Raw genomic sequence first — 23,681 nt, 5'->3', positions numbered from 1 at the left:
TGTTCAAAATTAATCGGGAGTCCACCACTACGGCGTGCCTCGTAATCAGACCGCGCATTTGGCACGTGAAACACCAGAATTTATTTTAATTTGTTGGGTTCGATTGCTGGTACGACTGCTCGTCCCAGGGACGGGGATGGTATTGACGCACACATGTGGTTTCCAACTTAAAAGCGCGAAATGGACGTTCGTTAAAGCTATCGCTATCCGTCGGGCGGCTCGTTGAGAAGATACATATCGATGCTCTCTCTTAGGAACTCATTGGAAATCTGTCGAAAGCATTCAAACAATGGACACTGAATGGACACTAAAGAGAAACAGATAAGTCAGTTTACACTGATAAAGTATTCTTTCAAAACTCTATTTTGAATATTTCGCAGCAGGATGTTAGTTTATAGAAGGGAACATAAGGTCAACGTTGCACTTTTTTTTTTTTTTTTCTAAATTTCGCGCCGCACCAGCTCCGGGACGTCAGTGTGCCGCGCCACCGATTGCAAAAGTATTTTCTCGTGTTTGGGCCATTGTGGTTCATTAGAAATTCTCGAAACTCTCTAAATTCAGCCTTCGGCTCTTTTACAGAAAAACATAGTCCATCTTTACCGAAAAAAAAAAAAAGTTAACTAGGGCAGAGAAGACGCCGTTAAAATCCGGCAGGCTGGTGCAGCTACTTCAAGGCGGCATCCCCACCCGTCTTCCGTGTTTGTGCGCGCTTTTCTTTTTTTGTTCTTGTTTTTTCCTTTTCTTACTTTTTATCACGGAATGAGTGGCCCTTTTTTTCTTTCTTTTTTGTATTGTGGAAGGGTAACCTGCTAATACAACTCAACTTATGTGCCCATTCAGTATCCATTAAACTAGCATCGCTAAATTGAGAAAGGAAGCTTTAGCTTTGAGGCAACGTCGACTTCTCTATTCAAAGTACATGTAAAAGGCAGAAATGTTTTTATGAGCGTTGGCTGGACCGATTTCAATAAAATATAGAATTTCGACCAAGAGCTTGGGGGTTTTTTTTTTTTGTCTTTTTTTAAACAAAATATTTCCGAATGCTAGCTAAAAAATTGAAGAACACAGCTTAAAAATTTCAAACCTTGCAACAAAAAACAGATATCGCAGTTCTGTGAACTACGTCTGTTAGAGCATCCAAAGCCGACAAAATGTATGTTAATTTACAGAATACGTGAAATTGCTACAAGGTTTACGAGGATTTTGCAAAAGTCATACTCACAAACTACTATTGGTGTTCTTAGAGCGGTGTATTTTTGACCAATTTCTAAACGCTCCGGTGTATTATTAGGCGGAGTTTGCATAATTGTGATATCATTTTTCTCATGGCTGAGTTAGAGTTGTAAACTTGATATGTGAGTTATTTTTTAATTTTGCAATTATTTCCAACTTTTGTTAAAACATTGATGCATGCCTAAAGAAAAAAAAAATCCGCTTACAACACTAACTAGATTTTGTTTTTCTTTGAAAAGGAACGGTTCTCATCAAAATCGGTGCAGGGGTTGCCGAGAAAATAGATTTATCCGCTCCCGTATAATTAGACAGGAGCGCCCGAGCTATAGTTCTTTTAAGCGCGGATACATCTGCCGGCGTCCTTATTTCTGCATAATGCACGCACCACGATTAACAGGGCCGTCCACACTTAGGCCCAACGTTTCATTGGCATTTAGGCCGATACAACTTCAACACTATAGCTCTTCTAACGATGTGAGTACTCGGCCCTGCGCATGCTGTAAATAAGGCCGACGTGTGATTCCTTCGTTAGCCGCTTGAAGAGGAGGCGCTTTAGCTCGGGGCCAACATTGAAATGCTCGCAAAACGCAGAAATGTTCTCATTGGGACTTTCATTTGAATGAAAGTTGTTGCGTTTAGAAGAGAAAGCTAAATTCTACCAACTGAAAAAAAAAATGATTTTTTTTTTTTTTTACTTACGGACCTAATTATTTCTACAAGAGTTCCCGAAAGTTGGTAATAAAAAAGAAACACTGGAGCACTAACTTTATAAATCTGTAACTGTGCAGGAAAACATATCACAGGTAGAGCTGCAAATAGAGATCGTTTCTTACTGCCGAGTTTAGTTCTAAACTTAATACTCCTTCAAGTTTGTTTTTCTGGTCGATTTGCTGTAAAAAAAAAAAAAAAATGATGACCTATATAAAGGTCTGTTCCCTACAAGTCCATAAATTTCCGTTATTATTTTTTTTTCTTTTTTGCCAGTACAACCAACTTTATCAAATTCGGTGCATTGGATGTCGAGAAAAATCATTTCTCCGTTAATTACCGCGTGCTTATATAGGAGCCTTGAGGCAAATCTTTCTCTTAGCTAGTACAACATGAAAGAGCTTCGGCCGTCAGCTCGGCGTGTGTTAACCCGGCCTGCGTAAGGAATAAGCCAGTGACGCGCGCCGATGTCACTAGCGCGCAGCTCGACAGCATTCAAATGTCCGTAGCTTTCGAAGTCATCGTGCACCAACTCGTCAGTCGTGACACGACAGTAAGCTTTCTCCTTCGTTCGCACTCATTTCAGTTCGGATATCGACGCGCACAACGCAAATGTTACGCATAAATACGCATAAAGTTACCCACAAAGTCGAGCCGCACGCCAGTGCAAAACAAGCATTGCCTTTTTTTATGCCTTCCTCTTTCTCCGAGCGCACGATCACAGCAGCTAACGGCCTCGTCACGTCTCTCTCTTACGCAATCGGACACTTCCGCTACACGACGTCTGAACGCAACGCAACCCAGACAGATAAGAAAACGAAAGATAAACAAGGATATAGAATCAACCCCGAAGAAAGGAGCACGCCAGACGTAAACGGCGCAAGGGTTGGAAAAGCAACGCGTGTTTTATACCTGAGACCTTCATCTGCTTCGCCTCTGTGTTGCGGTAGTTGTGGGCCGCTTCTTTGATCTTCTTGACCCACAGTAGCCTGCGCGAGCAGCGTACCAAAACGGTTTGTGTCAACAAACATATTCAACCGGTTCCACGAGCGAACTTTCTGCTCCATTCTTATCAACTCTTACAAATCGGCACAAGGTCTTCATACACTTCTAACTCAAACATCGTTAAGGCTTTCCTACCGCGGACAGCGAAAATGCCTCACCCAGAAAGGGACTTCCGGTGCCGTCTGAACAACGCAATCCTTTAGCCTGCGTAAATTTACTTGCTTAGAGAGGTCGAGCTTCGTGCAAATGTAAGTAGGCTCGAAGATATGACACGTTGAGCGCAAACTTAGGCAAAACATGGTTAGAGGACATACAAGCCAAACAGGTGAAATATACTATCAGCTAACCTTATTTTGCCTCCATTATAGCTTTACATACGCAGACCTGCATGTCTACACTCTAAAAACAGTTGCACCCTTTGGGGTGCATTTTTGCCACACAACGATAATCGTCATCTGTCTTGCTTGCGTTTCCTATCTTGAAAACTCTGCACTTGCTACTTTCCTGTCGAGAACGCTGTGTCACGCTGATAACGCTCTTGTCGTTCGTGACCTAGAAATGCCGGGCGCACAGCGTTAAAGAAAGGAAAGCCACGCAAGTCAGATGACGATTATTGTTCTGTGGCAAAAATACGCCCCAAAGGGTGCAACTGTTTTCACAGTGTACATGTACAACGGAGAAACCAGAAGTAAGGACGCACAAACGGATGTGCTGGACTTTTAGCAAAAGCCTGCGTTTATAAAGCTCATTGCGGCAAAATAAACTAAGTTCGCAGAAGTCCACCTGTTTGTCATATGTGTCTTCTAACCATGCATGTGTGGCCCAGATTCGCGCTCAACATGCCTTTCGTTCAAGGGTGTGATTAACTAGCTCAAGATTGTACCTCCTTTTGAGTTAGTAAGCTGCCGTAAAGTAAGTTGTAGAGTGAGGCAGGAGTGACACTTTCGCAAAGGTTTATCCTTCTTATCCCCTCACTCTCTCGATAACTTACCGTGCGGCAACTCACCACCACACGCCTGACGCTTTTCAACCGTGGGTATACGCTCTAAACACGGCAACTTGTGTAAACATGAACACGTGTACAAATTTATACAATTAAGCGGCGCTCTTTGCCATAAGCAACAATGGCAAGAGTAGCGCGCGGGCTTATAATTTAATACAAATTACAATAACTTACGGCCTGTTACCATTATTTAGGAGAAATAGTGCCAGTTACCTTAACAAATGTAAAAAATGCGCACATTTATACAAGCTCGCTCGTATAGAGGGCAAGATGCACCGAGGGGTTAGAATTCTCCGTCCGAAAGCGGCCGCTGAATTGCTCCGCCGCAAAAGAGCACTCGACCTTCCGGTGACGTGGTCTCCCCTACACAAGGAGTGACAGCGAAAACCGGTACATTGGCTTGACCACCTTCGCGCTTTAACGACGGTGGTCAAGCGCGGGTAACGTGCGCGGAAAGCCGACGAGAAGAGGACATGGCGTACTTCTCGTTGGCGTTGGCCGCGCGGAAGACGCTGCGGGGGGCGTCGGGAACCGATATCTGGAAGGTGTCGTCCGACGGGCTGCCTCCGTCCGAGCCGTCTTCCACCAGCACCGTGTTCAGGAACAGTGGCTGCTCAGCACAGGGCGTGGAAGAATACGAAAAAAAAAAGATGCACAGAAACCATTGCCGATGGTTCTCAATGTAAGCGAATTGTGGGCACGTTCAAGACGGGCGAGTGGACGCACCTGCTTGTACAGCTTGTAAGTGGCGTTCATTCGCCTTGTCGGACATGAAGACGTTGGTGACCCTGCCGACGTCGCGCATCGGCTGCGCTAGCAGCAGGAAGTCGTTGAAAAGGAAGCCCACCAGCTCTTTGCCACTCTTCACCTGCGCCGCGCAATTTGTTCATTCTACATATGCACGCAGCGCAACTTTTGTTTGCTCCGCAGCGCGGCATCCAAGACATTGCGTACGAGGCTGCTTTTGGCGAGACGCCGCCAGCCACGTCGCTGTGCTCCCCGGGCAAGATAAGATTAAATTTAGATTAAATTAGATAGATAGATAGATAGATAGATAGATAGATAGATAGATAGATAGATAGATAGATAGATAGATAGATAGATAGATAGATAGATAGATAGATAGATAGATAGATAGATAGATAGATAGATAGATAGATAGATAGATAGATAGATAGCAGTCTATGACTTGTTCTACGACTTCTGTCCATGCATCGACACATCATTTTGTTACAAGTAAACTCGGTATGTTGCGGCATGCGTTCTGACCGTGTGAGCTTTGGCAGACCAAGCTGGAACCATGGAAACGCAGGCGATTAGAAACACTCGTTATATGCGAGTATAGGTACGACTTTACGTTTACGCCCGCGCCGTTCACGGGGTTGCAAGGAACAGTTACGCCAAGAAGTCACCCACCTTGGTGAGCGATCCCGAGTGGAGGAACTTTCTGGAACCGAGGATGTTGGTGAGCGAGTTGAACACGAGCCTCTCGGAGATCCCGTTGCACTGGATGTGCGCCTGCGCCCACTCCAGCTGGTCGGCATTCTCGCGCTCCTTGACCGCCTCGTTGATCTGGCTGCACAGCTGCTCGGCCTTCTCCAGCGCCTCGTCCAGGTAGCCGCGGTCAGGGTGGCTCGCGTCTGTGTACTCACGGATCTGCGCCGTAGTCACGCAGTCACGCATACGAACGCCCGCCGTGAACTCAAAAGAAGGCGCAACGCCGGTCTACATACAGCCATGGTCTCCGCGTATGCTATTGCCGACAAGTGAAACGCGAACGGGACACTTCCGGCGCGAACAAAAATGAAATAGCAGGAGGCCACTCAAAGTAAAGCTCCAAACACTATACTGAAGACTGCAGCAGCAGCTCCACCGGCAACGACGGGAACAATGAAGGCCACGGCGGCCGCATTTCGATGGGGGCGAGATGCGAAAACACCCGCGTACTTTGATTTAGGTGCACGTTAAAGAACCCCAGGTGGTCCAAATTATTCCGGAGTCCCCCACTACGGCGTGCCTCATAATCAGATCGTATTTTCGGCACGTAACCCCCCCCCCCCCCCCCGCCTTCTTTTCTTTAACGTCTAGCCTACCGGGTCTCTGCGCGGCGGTCGATGTCGCGGTATTCGCATATCACGCAGCGCTGGTGAGTTATTTTCTCGGAGTTCTACGGCTGACAATGGTCACAGCCGACGCAGTGCATCATTTCGAGACAGAAAGGATCCACAATAACAGCTACCTCTACATAAGACGTGCAAAGATATTGTTTGTGAATTTTGTGCAATGTTTATGCAATGATGCAATTAGTCTTCCCTTCCGAAGAACGGTGCGTCACTCGTACGTCGAAGCCGTTATCAACTGAATTCGTATGGACCCCACATTAAGAACAATGTTCCTGTTTCGGTACACTCAGTTAAATCTTCCCGTACGCGGGCTTCCCTTGCCGACAATACATGTAACACGGCCCCTTATTTCTCATTCGACCATTCAAAACTTTGCAGCTCAGCGTACCTTCTTGATCATGAGAGGATATTTGGTCATCCTCTGCATGGGCTTGAGCAAGAAACTCGTGAAGGGCATGCCTCGCGTTCGCGGGTTCTTGCAGAACTCCTGGACACGAGAGACGGAAGCAAGTAAGTGTTCGAGCAAATCACGGAACACCAAACTCACGCTATTATATTGCTCACGTGAAGTGCACGAAAAGAAAGATAAGAACTCACCCTGGTGAATGCCTTGAAGCGGGGGTCGTTTTCCGACCGCTGCTGAATGAAGGCCATGGATCGCACTTGGCAGCTGCAGAACCTCACGTACGGAGTCAGATAGGGAAGCTACGCAGGCAGACAATACCGTTAGGAGAAGGGTGAACTTTTCGCCAAAAGTAAACGGACCATAACTTAGACGCGCGAGACGGGAACGGACCGCATGCCGCGAGTACAGGACCCTCCTTTAATTTTGTATATTTAATGCCCAAAAAATTGGAGGACGCTTAAGCTTCGCCTCTAAGAGTGGAACGCGATAGCATTCAAAGATCCCTGGCTGCTTATCAGGCTTTTTTCTCGTATATTCAAATTAGAATCCGACACTATCACGTCTGTAGGTTGTGGTTAAGTCGTACTTTACGATTTTTCTGCCGGATTTTACTTTGAGAAATTAAAATTTTGTTCACTAACGCCTTGCGCCACGCGAAGGGCCGCCCTGTCGGGGTGGTTCGGGATGATGTGGTTCGGCATGATTATTTCTGCCGCCGACGCCAGAGCTTACGCCGACACCGACGCCGGATTTTCTGCGACACGGGGCCCTTAACGCTGTCGCGTTAAAGCTCTTATAAATGTGGGCAACTCTCGTAATCAGCCTACTGTCAGTTGAATCGGCAAAACAGCGTCACAGGAATTCCAGACATTAGTTAGAGGCCGTCTCAGAAGGGCGCGTTGTGGCATGGCTACTTTTGACAGAGAGTGTATTCGCTTGATCCGCGTCAATGTGTCACACCTAATGTTCTCACAACTTGCACTCTCGTGCACATATTGAGAACGCCAACTTCGCAGCCATTATATCTGTCACTGGCACAGCGAAGACAGCGGACAACAAAAAGCCGCCGAGCTGTTTGAAGCGCCAACGACAACAGGCACGCTTTGCCTCACACACCAATACAAAATGCATTGCTTTAACGCCAAATAATGGGAGAAGGAATGAAGTACTATTAGGTACGGCGCAAATTAGTAATCAATTTCAGGCTATTTCGATGACCTCCCATGCATAATGACCACAAAGTGCAAAGGAAAGAATACGTATCGGCTTGCGAGAAAACGAGTTGTTGTCCTCAACCAGCATTGCAAAGATGCTTCAAGACCTTCTGTCACTCCTTACATTTTTGCCATCGGAGCGGAGCTACAGGCTAAACAGTGAAATTAATTGACTGCACAGGACGGGAATGAAATAAACTCTGGGCACAAAAACGAAAGCGTTCACGAAGAACACAAGCAAGTGAATAAAGGGGAAGAAAGAAGAAACGGGAAAGTGCCCACTGCCCAGTAGGGGGTTAAAAAATCAAAAGAACACGAAGCCGTTGAAAGTCGAGCAGTGGCACTCACGCTTTCGCAGAGAATGTCCCCGATCATTTCGATGACGCCATCTTCGCTCATTCGCTGGCGCACTCTGAACGATCTGGAACGCAACACAAAGCGAGTGAGAGCTACTTCTAAAAGTGAGTCGATGCGAACACTCGCGCCAGTGTGAAACAGCGCGTCAATGCGAACGCATTGCAAAAAAGGTCAATCGCGCTTTCGTGCGCGGGTCAAGGTTTTGATTTCATGAGCTCGTGCAGTGCATTCAATAGGCTATACAAAGCTCTCGCTATCAGCGCAGACAGTATGTCAGCGGAGAAACCATTTCTATTTCTCTCTTTTCAACAATGGTCGTGAAGGATACGGCGCGTCTATAGTAGCCTGGCCGGTGGGCCACGCATGCAGAGCGGCGATTCTTTACGACGGGGTAGCCTTGCGCTCCGACGTGACCCCCAAGTTCAGCCGCGGGCCGCGATGAGCCGAGTGTTACTGACCGCAGCGCCGTCGCATCGCGAATGTCATTACGGCACGGGCAGTACAACATCAACGACAACCCCATCCACGCCTCCCTCCAGAGGGTGGGTGGCCATCGCGTTTCAACAAAATGGTCGTTGAGCCTCACTTGAGCATCTTGGTGTTGCTCATGATAAGCTCGGGCCAGTTCACGAAGATGAGCTTCACCTCCTCGTCGGACAACAGCGACGACTGTTTCATGGGACGGTAGAACACCTGCGAGACAAGAGGGGGAGGGAAAGTGCAAGGCCGCGCTGACGACAATGATGACCCCGAAGCGTATCGACAGACCCCTGTTAAGCGCCGAGACAACCATCAGGAGGCCTACGCACCACACGTTTTTGTTTTCCCCAAACGGTGCCAAATGGACACCGGGGATGATTACAGCCAGCGAGTGATGTCTTCGCGCATTTCCTTAGAGTACATATATGGCTATGTGCGTGTACAAATATGAAGCAAATAACCTCTCCCCCATCACCCTCTTCTTTGTCCATGAAAGAAGAACAGACCCGCTGGCAGTTGAAAGGCATGGGGGCGCCTGCCGCTGGCGTGCGTGGATCTGCAATGCACCCACCTCTTTGACGAGGGTCAGGTCCTTGACGTAGTTCTCCTCCGTGGAGATGAGCTCGTAGATGTGACCCTGGCGTTTCTTCTCTCGAGTGCTGAGCGAAGTGCTGAACAGAATCTCTTGCAGGCTGCCGCCTGAAATGGGCGAAGAAAAAAGTTTGAACATTAGCGTAGAGCGGCGAAAATGCGGCAGTCCATTACAAGGTCAGTGCACGCAAGCGTTCGAACTTTCGCATTCTGCTGCCGCTATAGGCTTCTCCTACAAGATTGAGGACGTCGTTCGTGCTGCTTATACGGCTCCTTTTATAGCACAGAAGTAGTCAGGTGGATATGCTTCTGTGTCCGAACGCCATCCGAAATTCAATGAATCTCGGTTAGAATAACCTCCTCAGGAAGATAAGCACGTCACGAGCAAATTAACACATCCAGATTAAGGACAATGTATACTTTAACTGACAACATTCGTCAACCAGCTAACTTGAAGATGTAATGCATAATGGAGCTGAAGAGTGAGCTCAAAGTTTCTTCAAGAGCTGTTATGCGAAGACTGCGTGCGGTCATCGACCGAACAAAATTGGTTCAAACGATGGCTTAATTTCATCGTTTTAGACGGGGAGGAAAACGTTCAAACTATATTGACGTTCGACATGTATGTTAAATGCGATGCATTTTGCTTATATTTTTGTAATCCAATGTGACTTTTTTTTTTTTCTTGCGCAGTGAATGTCACCGCACAGTGATGGAGTGAGACGTAAATCCGCAGAAAAAAAAAAAAGAAACATTTTCTCAAAAGAATGATTTAAAACGTAAACGTAAGGCGAGCTTCCGGTGAAGCAATGACTCAACTATTTACGATCAACAAGGACAAGGTCGTGAAAATAACAGACGGGCGTACCTCTGTTTCAAGATTACCAGGCACATATTTTCAAAACCTTCAATGACGCTCATATTCCTCTAGAAACTTTTTTGTCCAAATGTTTCTCCGAAATGAAAATCGGCCTGGACTGCCTGCGGCATTGACAAAGCAGTTCTTCGACGAAGGCGCTAATATGAGCTGTCGAAAGCCGAAAGGTTCATTAATAAAAAATCAGCACGTGAAGCGAGCTGACTGCCTTGCCGATTAGCCTTTATGAATAGTCTTTATAATGTGTTTGAGATTCTTGCCGGTGCCAGACGCATAACTTTGCGCTTTCTGTTGCTTCTCTTGTTCTTTACATTCGTTAAGTCGGCCACCTCCGCGCCCGGCCAATGCGAATGTGACCAATGTGAAATACAAGACCCTACGATCATATGGCAGTAGCATACATGTCGAAAACAGGGCGCCAAGGAACTCGGAAGAAGACAGTACTGCACATCGTGCCCGAACAATCACGAGTCGGTCCCCATTGCCTGCATACACGGCGCGTCACAGAAGGCGAGCCGGCAAAATAATCTCTTCGGCGCCAACAAGCGCTGGCTGGAGGCGAGCCAGCTACTCTGGAGGGAGTGATGATCCTCAGTTGACCCCGAGTTGCCACTTTTAGAGACATCGATCATCGTGAACTGCGCGACACGAAGCGGAGCTTTTGCAGCAGCACACCCCGACACGGAAGACGATGCACGTGGCGGTCCTTTTCTTGTGACCAGGCACCGCACTAACGGTCAATTGACAGGAATTGAGTTCAAACGGCGGCAACAAGGCGGAGAGGGGACGCAGCTTAGCGCGAGCGCGTGGCGCCGAGGACCAAGTCCTGTCATGTCGTGTATACAAACGCGGGAAGGGGGGGGGGGGGGGGGATACAAGAAGGTTCGTAACAAAGAGAAAGCCGCTATCCGAACAGCCTCCGGTACTTCCCGTATGACGTGTCCGAAGCGACCAACCGAGCTGGATCCCTTCGGCAAAAAAAGGGAAGCCCCAGTCTCCATCGCGCCACTCGGCTCTGCTTGTGTGCCATTGTTGCTGCAAGAAAGGGATGCCAGCTGCAACACGCGGTCGTGCACTGCTGCGACAGCAGGTAAGCCACGTGGGTGACAAGGCTCACGCATTTTGCATACCCGTGCGTGGATCCTATAAGAATGGAACGAAGACGAACACGCTTATTAATTGGTCCAAGTCATGTGGCCCTTCTAAAGTCGCACTGATCGTTGATGGAGCCTTCCAACGGGAGAAGCCGGATACTTTATTATTATTATTTTACGGCACGTCCAACGTGCTTGTTGGAATCAACGTTAAGCGAACCTTGAAATGTCGATTGAAAAGTTTCACTTAAATGTTGAGCAAATACATACACGATGCGTGCACGTTTACCTTATTTCTAAGTACGCGCAAGCAACTGTTCACTTCATTGTCTTATCGCAGAAGCTTTGTGTCATTTCGTTTCGCAGTAGCGCGCAAGTTCCCGTTCTACATCGAGTTTTGCCGCATAATACGCGCCTGCTCCGCAGCATCTCTTCTCCTATTTCTAAGAAGAATCACTCACACACAGCACGGCAAGACGCGGATATCACCCCTCCCCCCACCCCTCACGTGACCGGCGCGACCGCGGATTCAGCTGTTTCCAGGATCATCCCACTTTACTCGGTAAGAAATGAAATCGAGCAGACGCCCAATACTACAAGGAAGAAGGGCAAGAAAACTTCGCTATACTGAAGGAATTGCGTGCTTGAAGGCGTACATCTGTACCGGTAAACGGATTTAGGCACCACTTGTTGTATCACTACGCAATTCCGTAGGGAACACAGCCGGTAACCGGCACATCTGTAGTGGTATGCTATATATAAGGCGAATCGTTATACTATATATACGCCCTGCACTGTGTTAAACTATTCGGTATGACACGGTTGCGAAGTCCGGGAGGGTTCGCAAAAAAAAAAAAAAAAAAAAAAAAAAAAAAACCTGCGCTAGAAGAAAAAAAAAACAGAAAAGGTACATTCAAGAATTTTTCGTACTACTGGGCGGGGACTTACTCTCTTTCGCGACTTCGTTCCGCTTCGTTAACTCTTTTCACTTTACACAGGTCACTTCAAGAACATTTCGATCTCTATTTTTTACGTAGAATACACATTTCGTGAATACGCTATAGGGAAGCTGAATGCGCTTAATTGGTCACGCGACCGGTGCCAAATCGACCGCGCGAGCGTCGCCCAAGTCTGTTTCGTTTCGTCGAGCTTCTGTCGCCCTTCGCTCGCCATCTCGACCTCATGCTGAGTCCCTCGATGTCCAAAGCGTATGCTCCTTTCTCTAGCACCGAACGGCTCCCGGAGACTTCCGGAAATATTTGTATATGCGGCGAGCGCCATACAAGCCGGCTTCGGCATTGCCGCGCTGACCAGCGCAAGCCCTCGCAGGAACGCTACTCGAAAATATCAAAGTGACCCTCTTCGACCACAGGGACACGCTACAAGATTGTCCTACTCCACAACAGTACATTAAGCACGCATGCGCAAAATAGAGAGTGAGAGAGACAGCATTTAGTGTAACAGTCCAGGGACGTACACCAAAGAGCAGGGATGGTCGATTAATTTGTTTTCGATTAAAGATTAATCATTCATCATATTAGCCTTAATCGATGAACCGCTTTCGATGCGGGGTTTTTCATCAAGCACATTTATCTACTTTTATAGGACCCCATTTAATGCTTGAGAGGTGTGACCAAGTTTGAAACAGAAGTGTATAAACGTTTGATAAAGGATAGTCTTTAACTTGTTGAAGACTAAATATTGTTGACACTAGTGGTTTTTGAAAAGATAAACAATATACGTTAAGAAATGGGGGAAGAGAGGGAAAGCACTCGGCTCAGCATCACACGGGACTCGGAAAAACTGTCGACAGTCGCTCTACCACAGCCGCACAGTCACTGCTCCTGAGTCGCCATTCTAATACGATTTCAGTATATTCGCGCCACTCCTGTAACCCCCCCCCCCCCCCCCCCTACGGCGCGTATTATAATCAGATGGTTCTGGCACGTAAAACCCCGGAATGGTTTCTTTTTTTCAGTTTTAAAGCAATAAAGCCCATCTTTAATGAAAAAAAAAAAAGTGAAGATTTTCACAACACTGCTCCTGCCTAGCTAATTGTTTATCCACAAATAAATACATATTGCATTATAAATGAACCAATGACGCAATCTCGGAAGCTTCTGAAAGTTTTTTACAGCCCAATACGAGAAATTACTTTCAAATCCGTGACGTCGCATTGACGTACCGACCCTTAGGCTCTGGCGCCAAATTCGAAAAAAGGAAATTTACCCTCCATTTTCTTCAGCGACGATTACTGTCTCTGAAGAAATCTTTTTCTCCCAAATGAATGAAAACAAGACTTTGAAAAGAATGCTTTACGAGTCTAACCTGACTCGGTGTTGCTTTGTTACGTCTGCCTAAAGCCAATATATACGAAATCTATGACAGGGAGTTGGTGCGGAAGTTTGACTGTGGCGTCGCCACCATCCATCGCATTTGCGTTGCCTTCGGCAGCACACTTAAAGTCAACTGCAGACATATTTTGCAGACTTATCAGCTACATAATTAAGAAAATATAATAGTCTTTCTGAACGATATTCGCGAATACCCGCCTTTTTGTTCTATGAGCTTGTTTAGAGTGTGACGTAGTGGTTAGCTTGTTGAGCTCCTGACTTCCTGACGGTGGAGGGTTCGATTACCACGACGGCCGGCAAGCAAAGTGCTTAAAGTTCTTAGAGGTCAATTTTTTCCCAGAAAAATCTCGCGGGCAAATCCACTGATAAAATAATTCGCACCATATAAAGCTTTAGAAACTCATACTCTGGACGAACAGTACATACATCATGCCAAGCCCTTATTACTCCAGGCCCAATATTGTGGGTGCAACCGCTTCAGGAACAGATGTGGACAGCGCCGGCTCGGTACACAAGCAGCAAAACGGGATGCTCTCACAATATTAGCTGCAATACGTCCACGTTGTCAAAGGGACAGTAAATGGTAAGCGTCAAATCGCGATACAATGACAAGCTGCTTTCTGGATGCTGGTTTTGCAGAAAGAGACGGCTTACGGTTGCAGAGAATTAATTAATAACCTTATAGTTGGAAAAAGGGATGACTTTACGGCCTGGATAGAGTATGGGGGCTGTTGGACGTGGTTATGAAAAATGCGTGTCAAACATCACTTTTGAATTTCGCGCCCAAATGGTGGCGCCGATCCCATCAATTTATGGCGACCCCCATCTTCGGGCAACTTTTCGCGCGAGGAAGGTTATAAAGTTGGCAAAGTGAGTTTCTTTTCTCGTTTCTTTTTGAAAGCAATGTTTGAGAGCAGAAGCCTCCTTAATCAATACTTTATCAATAAAGCCATACTTTATTCATAAGCCATATATCCCCGCTCTACCCGGCGTTGCCGAAATCTTGACGCCACAGGGAGCTGGTGCAGAAGTTTGACCGTGGCATCGCCAGCGTCCTTCACATATGCATCGTCTTCAGTAGCACACCTAACGGATAACTGCAGCAAAGTTTCACTTTGGCAAAGTTGGTTGTACAATAAAGGAGTAGTACCGTATAAATTGGCCCATGGGCCACGCCCCTAACTTGGCAGTCTAAAATTTGGAGAGAAAATTAATTCCAACCGGGACGTGCGCATCAAAGCGGCGCTACTAAATGGAGACCCCCCCCCTCCCCCAGGAGGATCCCGACAGCTCCCCTCCCTCCTCCTCTTACAGACAGGCACTCATCCTGGAAGAAAATTACGCTGATCCCATGCACTGTGGTAATCTTTACTCTTTGCGGAGGTGGCCGCTACGTGGTCCTAATTTCGAGGCCCAATTTTGATGTTCTGCACGCAGACCACAGCGCGCAGGCGACAGTGCTAACCTGCAGGAAGCGGGGAAACCTTGACGTCGCGTTAAACACAAGACACGTCCGTGTGTTTTCGTCTATGCAACTGCCGGCGCTCAGAGTTGCGCGACGTACTACAGCCATTGATAATGGACATCTAGGCCGGTATTTTGTAGCGATGCCTTATGCCTTATTCTATACTACTCTTATCATCCACCGCTCACGGTCGGCTGATCCCGTTGACAACGTGAGCGGACCGTCGCTCTGACCACTGACCAAGCGCGAAAAGGCATTAGCATCGGAAAGGCACCGCTACAAAATACCGGCCCTAGAGGCATTTCACTGTCGTCACGGGTATACTTATGTTCGGCCGTACACGCTCCGTCACACTGGAGCTACATCTATGCGCCGTTACCCGCTATCAACACAACTAGGTCTCTTGGGCCGATACCGGTGTCACTAGTCTTGTTTTGGTCCTACGCCTTGCCTGCTCAAGAAAACGTTCAGATTTTGGTGTCTTGCATAAACATATGAGGCCGCTAAGTGCCTCGAAAAAGCATTATGATCAAGGACGGTTCCAGCCTGTGTTCTGTGTTCTGTTCAGTTTCTGTGTTCAGGTTCTGTGTTCTGTTCAGTTTCATGACAAGGACCGGTCCTGAAACTGACAAGTTTTTTCGCAAATGTGTCCAAGGTAAGCACTCAATTTTAGCATCAATTCCAGTGGCATTGTCTGGGCGTAAAGGCTTGAGCGTGAATGAGATGCGAGATGCATGTTTGGTCTTTCTGTTTTTGCATATTCAAGTCAACGTATGCACAATACGTATAGTACGAACACTACCCCTGTGCTTAGAAAAAGAGAATAAACTTTGTGCAATCAAATGAAAACTCTAAACGCTGTCCTTTATGTTCTTGCAGTTTTCAAACGTGGTGATAGAATGCCATGGGTGTTTAGAAACAGTATTTATATTTATATTCCCGCAAAACGAGGCACACATTTTGGCCTTCTATACAGCGTTCGTTCGTGCCCGCCTGTCTGCACCTTCATCATACTATTTCTTGCGCAACATCATCAGCTCGACATGCACCAACAAGGACAAACTCCCTTGTAACATGAGGTTTAACACGCTTGCTTAGAAGGTTAATTAGTGTACTTCTGCTAATTATCAGCTTTTCTGTCACCATTTGTTGAAAAAAAAGCATTCAGCCTTAATTAAATAAAACAACTTGGTAAAAACTGCGCTAGCCCCTGAAACCTCTCCCCCTCCCCCCCCCCACCCCGCCTTTCGCTGAAGAAAGATATACCGTAACCAATTATTTCGTATCCACCTCCCCTAAAATCGAAGTTGTGGATAAACCCCTGCCCCTGACGTCCTGCCCGCGACCACGACCGGCTCCTCCTTGGCAACCTGCAGGTCGACGGCAGTGGTAGGGACAGCGAAGACGAGTAGCCAAGTGCACGGCGTGCATACATGAATGAATTATGAAAAGGATAGCGTTCGCTTTTGTAGTGGTGGGCGATCACGGAGGATTATGGTGGATTTCATACTCGTAGCCTGAAAAGTGAAACCTGAACACACCTTGTCAAAATCGCGAAGAAGCGCTGCCCTTACACAGCTTCATATGGTTTATTTAGGGGCCTTCATTTTCGGGTTTAAAATTTTTGGGAACTCCGAAAGTAAAAATCTGGTCTTAACTATACAGCCGAAAACCGGGGGAAAATGGGGGTTTTTCCATGTTTGGCAGGAAAAACGAGGAAAAAATGTGCATTTTGTTGTCTGCCGGTCATAGGGTATCAGGAATTTTTCTGGGCGCTTCTACAAACGATTAACACAAGCAATGGTCTTATTTTAGACACAATCATACCACTTAAACAAGCAAAATCACTCACAGCAACATGCATGGCAAAGAGAGCTGCTCGCAAATTATCTCACGAACTGATCAGTAAAAATCCTCGTTGGCAGGTATTGTTACAGTTGAAAGAAACCACCATACACAAAACAACAAATAGATACGGGCTTGGCGATCCCTTTTCTATTTCGTTCTCTGCACTTTCTTAAACAAAAGACAGAAGTACGAAACGTACTATGCTTCGCAGGTGTGATGCTTTTCCTTAACTTACAAGCCCTGGATGGCATACCTTAGCATATGCGCGCATTGGGAACATTTCTTTGTCCATTCAAGACCTGTCAAGCCTTGCGTTCTTGTCTGATGTCGGGAGTGTTTTATTGGCCCCCAATGTACGCTTTTGAAACAACGTTAACGGAATACTAATTATAGATGATTTCGCCACCCGTCTTTGAACGTAATGTTGCCATGTAAACATCCCCTCGGCGTCACAGCTACCATTAGCAAGACAGAGCAACGTCAGCGCTGCGTTAATTCGCCCCCCAGCATGTTACCACCGCTATGTATGAGGCATGCGGGAAATGCGATGCAGTGCGCCATTGTTATCTTCATGTAAAGGCGGCTACTAAAAAGCAAGTTCTCGTTTATTGAAAGCCAGCAGGTGCTGAACATATAATATTTTATATATGCTAGTTTTCGCCTGAGTGTTAAGCAAGAAAGGAGGCATATACCATATTTATATATTATTATTAGTATTATGACATATCTTGACTACTTGCTCACAGCTGGGAAGTGTTCATTAGTTTTGTTAGCACTACGTTTCCTTTGGTAACAGCTTTGCGCACTGACATGCCAATTATTTCTTCTCCACAAGATGGCGATGTCAGTTCACACGCATTAAGAGACGGCTGGCTGAACTGGCTTAAAGGGACACTTCAGGAAAATACGAAGTCGAGCTAGATCGATAGATTATTTCTCTAGAAGTCTATCATCGTTTTCTGTAGGCCAATATATTAATACAAAGAGAATATGACATTGTAGGGTAGAAAATTGATGCCGAACGTCCCACTGCTGCTCAATTTGAACCACCAGCACCAAAACGGACTAGTTGCATAATCTCCACGTGACCTCCCTCTATGCCACGCTCTGTGAATCAGCCAGTGCTGACGTCACGTGGGAGGAACCATAGTCCACAACAGGTAGCGCCACTCCGACTTTCCACTTTCATGATATTCTCGCTTGCAAAAGCTCCCGTTATCGCTACGAATTCATTACAGAAGTCTCATCTTTCAATCTCGCACTACTTAGTATTTTCCTTTACTGCCCCTTTAGCACATTAAGTACAAAAGAAAAATATCAGCTATAACCAGCAGTAATTTAAGTGAAAGGATGAAATTGTGATGATGCTGGGCGTAGGGTGTGTCCAGATGACACAAAACAGAGGCTCTGAACTTAACCCTGTAATGCCCAAACACAGTTCCACATCCAGAAAAATGAGAAGAACCTGTTCACGTTTGCTTTTGGCCATGGAGAGTTCATTTGTACAAGAAAAACAACGAAACATTATTTGAGTTGGAACGTAATTAGTACGGCTATTAATTGGTAATTGGTTTGCTGAACTCTTCACAACTGAGAACTTGCTCCAGCATAACCAAAATGCTACTATAGGCTCGCCACTAAGTTTTCTGCACCTAAATTTGTGCTTGGAAATATCAGACTCAGCATAGCATATGATACATTGGGCATTACAGGGTTAAGACAACTGTGATGATTGCTCGAAAATGTAATCGCTGAGTGAGAATTCGGCAGAAACATGCCCCGAATGTTCACAAAATAATTTCCCATTGTCGCAGCAAATATGCATGACCAAGCAGAATATAGACCTCATGTCCTCAGGTTAAAATGTATCATATTCCAATATTTCAGCCAATGCAAGTTTGCTTCTTTAATTTATTCACATTTTTCATGAAGCTTTTAGCCAACATGGAAAAGGTTTTGGAGGACACTGTTACAGGAGAAGATGTACTGAGCACAATATGAGTGCAAAGAGAAACGAGGCTACAATTAACTGTTATATGTGCAATGAAGACAATTATCTAAATGCACAAGAAGCCCCAGAATAATCAGGAAGGCATTGTAATATGACAGCCATAAATACATAATAACTGATTTCCAGTTGTTTTGTAAACTGGAAGTTCCTTCCTTCATGATGTCTCATTGTCATAAATTGAAATATGAACGGGAAACAAGAACCACCTCTCACCACCTTCTATGTCTTGTACTCCAGAGCACAACATGGTGCCACAGTGTGGTTTGGCCATTCAACCTTCCATAGTTCTGAAAAATGCTGTCTAAGCCCAAGCTACACCAATGCCAGAGACATTGGTGGCAGTGGAAGTACAAAGACACATACTAGTTCACTTTGACTGTTTCGCTTTAGTTGACAGTACATCACTGCATGTGGGAACAGATAGCTTAAGTGACTGTTGCCAAAATGAGTATTCACACCGCTGCACAAAACACACAGTGGACAATACCAGGCATTCAAACTACTCAGATAATGTGAAGCTACTCTGGACTGTAGCCATTCACCTTGCACAACAGGCAGCCAGGTTTTTCAGAAAATTTGCATTACCAGTCGAAAGGAAGGCATTTCATGAACTCTACAATATACACATGCACAACCACAAGGACAGCTCTATAGCCTTCATTCTTGCCTGGCTCCTGTACTATCTGTCAATAATCATTAAACTTGAGCCATCTAGATGACTGTCTGATGAACGACCAAACAGGTTTGCTAGAACAGCCCGGACACATGTATAAACAAACGTAATCTGGCTTTTAACAATGCAAATGTTATGCGCATTGCATGCTACTCGATAGCTCAAGAATAGCAAGTCAAAGAAGAGAGCTAATAAATCAACAAGCAAGGAAATAAGTGTTGTTATGCTACTTATAGGCTACCCGCCAACATAACTAAAGAGCTAGACACTATCACATGAGTTCCATCTTCCTAGCATTGTTCATGGTTGCAACAGCCAAAATGTTTCCACCGCACCTTTGTATCATTATTAAATAACAAAAACGTCCCGCAGTTAACACCTTACCTTCAGGATTTTTTGTGGCTATGCCACAGTTGTTGCTTAAATGCAAGTGCATCAGGACTCAATACCAAGGTAGGCATATTCAGATGACAGCTTGCATTGTTATTAATGGATGGGTTTCACATCTCCCATCGGGGCTATGAGTGAAAGCTTAGTAGCAGAGGCTCCGGTTTAACACTAACCGTTTTAGATTCTTCAACGCACATAAGCACACAAATTTTTGCTTCTTGCTTGTATTAGATGCAGCCGCTACAGTTGGGAATCAAACCTGTAATTTTGTGGTCAGCAGGCACTGCCATTGCTAGCTGCTTACACTGTTAAATATCACCAAGGAAAGACAAGCTGCTGATATAACTTGACAAATCAGGTGCTCATCATGGGGCTCTACTGTCCACATTCCAACATTTGCAAGACAGCACCATTTTTTTGGCTTTCGATACTCATAAAATGGCGAGCTGCAACTTGAAGACGTCACAGCTAATAAAGAAGGGCACTGTAGTGAAATGTCGAACCTTTAACGACCTTTTCTGAATAGCCAACAGGAAAGCAGACTATTCCGAGCCCACAGTACACAGACCAAACAGCTGATGGCAGATGCAGAGCTGAGATTCCAGATCATATTGACATGTGTACACTGTTTATCTTTTTTCTAGCGACTATTTTTTTACTGGCTAAACCCTGTTACGAAGTTATTGCTTGGCGCAAGATGCACCTGCAAGTATCGCAACTTTCTCGAATGTTGTCAGCGATTCTGTTGCGAGAGAATCGTGTCGAATCAGGTTCACATGACAACATCCCTTGTTATCACTCACTGTACTGTCGTTACCGTTCTCCCAGCTTTCCTTGCTAGTCTTAAATTCCTGGCCCCATAAACAACTGTTGGCAGAATACACTCACAATTTGGCCATGGTATTGCCATGGATAACATGTTAATAGCCATGGTTGGTTCAACCATGAATATCATTGATACACCCCACAATGTGTGTGCTGCACATGCCACAAGCCTACCAAGGTTTTTGGGACCAAGCATGGCAGCTAAATTATCACACGCTCCGCCTCTTCCTTATACAGAAGCTGCAGGAAGTTGCGAACACTGCATGCAGGTTTTACAATACCTCAGTGCATACCCGTCTTTTAGCAAAGCCTAGCACACAGGCCGAGCTGCCCTTTTGCACCCATGTGAAACCATTTACATGATAACTAATGCAGCAGAAATGCCAGGTTGGGAAATGATAACAGTAACTTGTGTGCCACACCTGTGTACACACACTTGGGAGTAAGCAAAATTCAGGCGTTTCACAGAAATTTAAGGGGTGACAAAAGAGTCACACCAGAAAAAAATTTATTAAACCTCTCTATGCAGCTCAAATAAGACAAATGCAAAAAAAAAAAAAAAGAAAACGCAACAAAAGTGTCCAACCCACTTACTTACATATCTACAAAAAGACGTCTCCATATTCCAACAGTTACCTTGCACATAAACAACCACTCTGGCCATGGCTCAGAGATACAAAAGAAGCTACTTGCATTAATATTATGCAGTACCACCTGGTCAAAGAAGCTTCCTTCATTTGTGTATTTTTTGATTAGCAGACACATCTCCACGGCTAGTGCACAAGGAAAGGCAACGCACATATGAAACCAGTGACGCGGAGTGAAGCTACACAGACACTTTCAGATACAGTTCATTATTATGCGGCCCCTGGCAAAGGCAAGGGCAATTGCTTGAGGACAGCACACGGCTAAGCTCTAGTCAAACTGCTTGCACATAGCACAAATAAATACAAGGGTTGAGTGAACAGCGATGGAAGTCAGGTATAATTCATGGGAGTGTATTGGAGTGCTTAGAAGTCGACAGAGTACGCATAGTACATGTTGGGCCTGCCTCAAAGACAGAGAGACCCCAACAAGAGCCCCTGGAATCTACTACTGCCACTGAAGCAATTGTTAGTCTGAAGAAAAGAGCAAGAATCATGCAAAAATGGAGAAGAGGTTTCATAGTCTAGTCAACGCTAGAAGCAAATGCACATGCGCTGAGAAATGCTACTACTACCCATCAGTCGCATGAAAGTGACATCTATGCAGAAGAAAATTGAGTCGAGATAAAAGCCTAACTAAAAGCAAGTGACGTGATGACTGGTCAAGTCACAGCACAACCCATGAGGAAGGTTGAAGTAATGCGTTAGATAGATTTAGAAGCAGTCAGGATTTGTCTCAGAACTAGCATCACAAACAAACCAGGCACCGGTACAGCATTAGTAAAAAAAAAAGAAAAAGTCATGACGCTATAATATAGTAAAATACGTAAACAAGCAATAGAAAAAAAAATGCACAGAACTGGCAATACAGTCAGTCAGATCCTGCTCAGAAGCTAAGCATGAAATGAGACACAGAAATGCATGTTTAAAATCCGTTTTTTTTTTTTTTTTTTGTGTGTGTGTGTGTGTGTTTAAAAACCGTGACATGAAAAAACCTACAACACGTAACAACCAATGTCCCCCGTAACAGCAGATGTATATAGTAAATGCAAAACAACGTGCCTTGAAGAGCAGTCATAAGAAAAACCGCAGCTTAAACAGTTTTGGCATGCATAAGCTGCAAAACAACAGATGTGCAAAGCAAGCAAAAGGTGGGGCGTGAACAGCTACAGGAGATTCTAACAATCGCACAGCCCCCGCATGAGTGAAGCTTCTTCAGGCAACAGAATCAGCCGTCTGCGGTAACTCTTCAGAGATGCTTTCAGGGAACAAACTTGCTTAAAAATACTTCTAAACAGCAACTACAAAAACAACAAGGGGGGAATAAAGTAGGAACGCCACTGCCTCACAACAAGAACAAACTCACAGGTGTCCGCACCAGTGCAATAGGCATTCAGAGTCAAAAAGAGTTTCTGCAGCACTGGCACATAAAAAAAAAAGAAGAAGAAGGAGGAACGGTGAGCATGAAGAGCAGTTCCCTTTTTGGCAGAGAATTGCGAAGAGGAGAGATTCGGAGCGCGCGTAACGTCTCGAACGAAGAAGGTGGAACAGAGGGACAAGCGATGTGTGTGTGTTTGAAGGAGTAGGAAGAGGAGTAGTAGGTTCCAGGGCCGGCTCAATGCGCTTCCCTTCTCTCTCCCTCTTTCTCTCAAGTTTCGTCAACGGGACATCCTGCGGAGAGACACAAAACACTAGTGTTACCCCCGAGCTGTCAGGGCCGATAGATTTAAGCCAATAAAATATACTCGGTACAGTCAAGAGCACCCTGAAGCAAGGCTGCAAAAGTTTCCACAAAGCTTGAGCTACCGTTAGCTGCTAGGTTAGGTCCCGTATTTGCTCGAGAAAAAGTTCTCAAGAATGGGGAGCACTCTTTTCCGGAAATCGTCCACGATCATTACAATACTGCGGAGTCCACAGCTACCTGCGCCTAGCATGGAGTACATTAACCAAAGAAATGCAAGCCCTAAACTCGAGCCGTGCGTGTTTTACATTACCACAAACTATATGTCCTCAAGCAATGCCATGACCACTAACAAGCAAAAACAAAAGTCAGTAAGAGCTAAACATTTCAACCTTCAGCACATTTTTCAGCATACAATAGGACAGAAAAGTTTTGCAATGAAAAAAAAAAAAAAAAAAACGTACACCAAAGTTGCACCCTGAAAATCAGGCCCGAAGGTCTACCAAACGTTTATTGTAGCCAAGCCAAATAAGAGCCAACAGATAATTCCCACTGTGTGCAAAGGTCAAATCTCCATGAAAAAAAAAAAAAAAAGAGCTTTTACAATGCCACACAGATATGCCTCACCTTGCAACTAGGCTGTTGCAGTTGTCATATCTAGGGTAGAAAAATGAGTCTCTTATTGCCACAAAAAGGGAA

The 23,681-nt window shown here is 45.5% G+C and overlaps 1 protein-coding gene and 1 long non-coding RNA gene across 3 annotated transcripts in view; one reads left to right on the top strand and one right to left on the bottom strand.

The window, feature by feature from the left end:
* The window catches only part of LOC119460683 (intersectin-1-like), an 88,998-nt gene that overhangs the window by 19,685 nt on the left and 45,632 nt on the right, over nt 1-23,681 (bottom strand). Inside the window, 10 exon segments of the mRNA XM_049672526.1 lie at nt 2,854-2,930; nt 4,432-4,559; nt 4,676-4,705; nt 4,707-4,817; nt 5,366-5,605; nt 6,461-6,559; nt 6,670-6,777; nt 8,041-8,113; nt 8,636-8,742; nt 9,101-9,228. Coding sequence (XP_049528483.1) covers nt 2,854-2,930; nt 4,432-4,559; nt 4,676-4,705; nt 4,707-4,817; nt 5,366-5,605; nt 6,461-6,559; nt 6,670-6,777; nt 8,041-8,113; nt 8,636-8,742; nt 9,101-9,228 — 1,101 coding nt within the window.
* The window catches only part of LOC125947551 (uncharacterized), a 37,192-nt gene that overhangs the window by 1,156 nt on the left and 12,355 nt on the right, over nt 1-23,681 (top strand). Inside the window, exon 1 of one of the 2 annotated variants that reach the window (XR_007468380.1) lies at nt 9,022-9,113. The exons of the other annotated variant lie outside the window; for it this stretch is intronic. This is a non-coding gene — a long non-coding RNA (uncharacterized LOC125947551). Of the gene's footprint in view, nt 1-9,021; nt 9,114-23,681 lie in introns of those variants that run through there. 2 annotated transcript variants of the gene reach the window in all.

The sequence above is a fragment of the Dermacentor silvarum genome, chromosome 8 (assembly GCF_013339745.2).
Source record: "Dermacentor silvarum isolate Dsil-2018 chromosome 8, BIME_Dsil_1.4, whole genome shotgun sequence".
Lineage (NCBI taxonomy): Eukaryota > Metazoa > Arthropoda > Arachnida > Ixodida > Ixodidae > Dermacentor > Dermacentor silvarum.
This window is presented reverse-complemented; position numbering and strand designations above follow the sequence as displayed.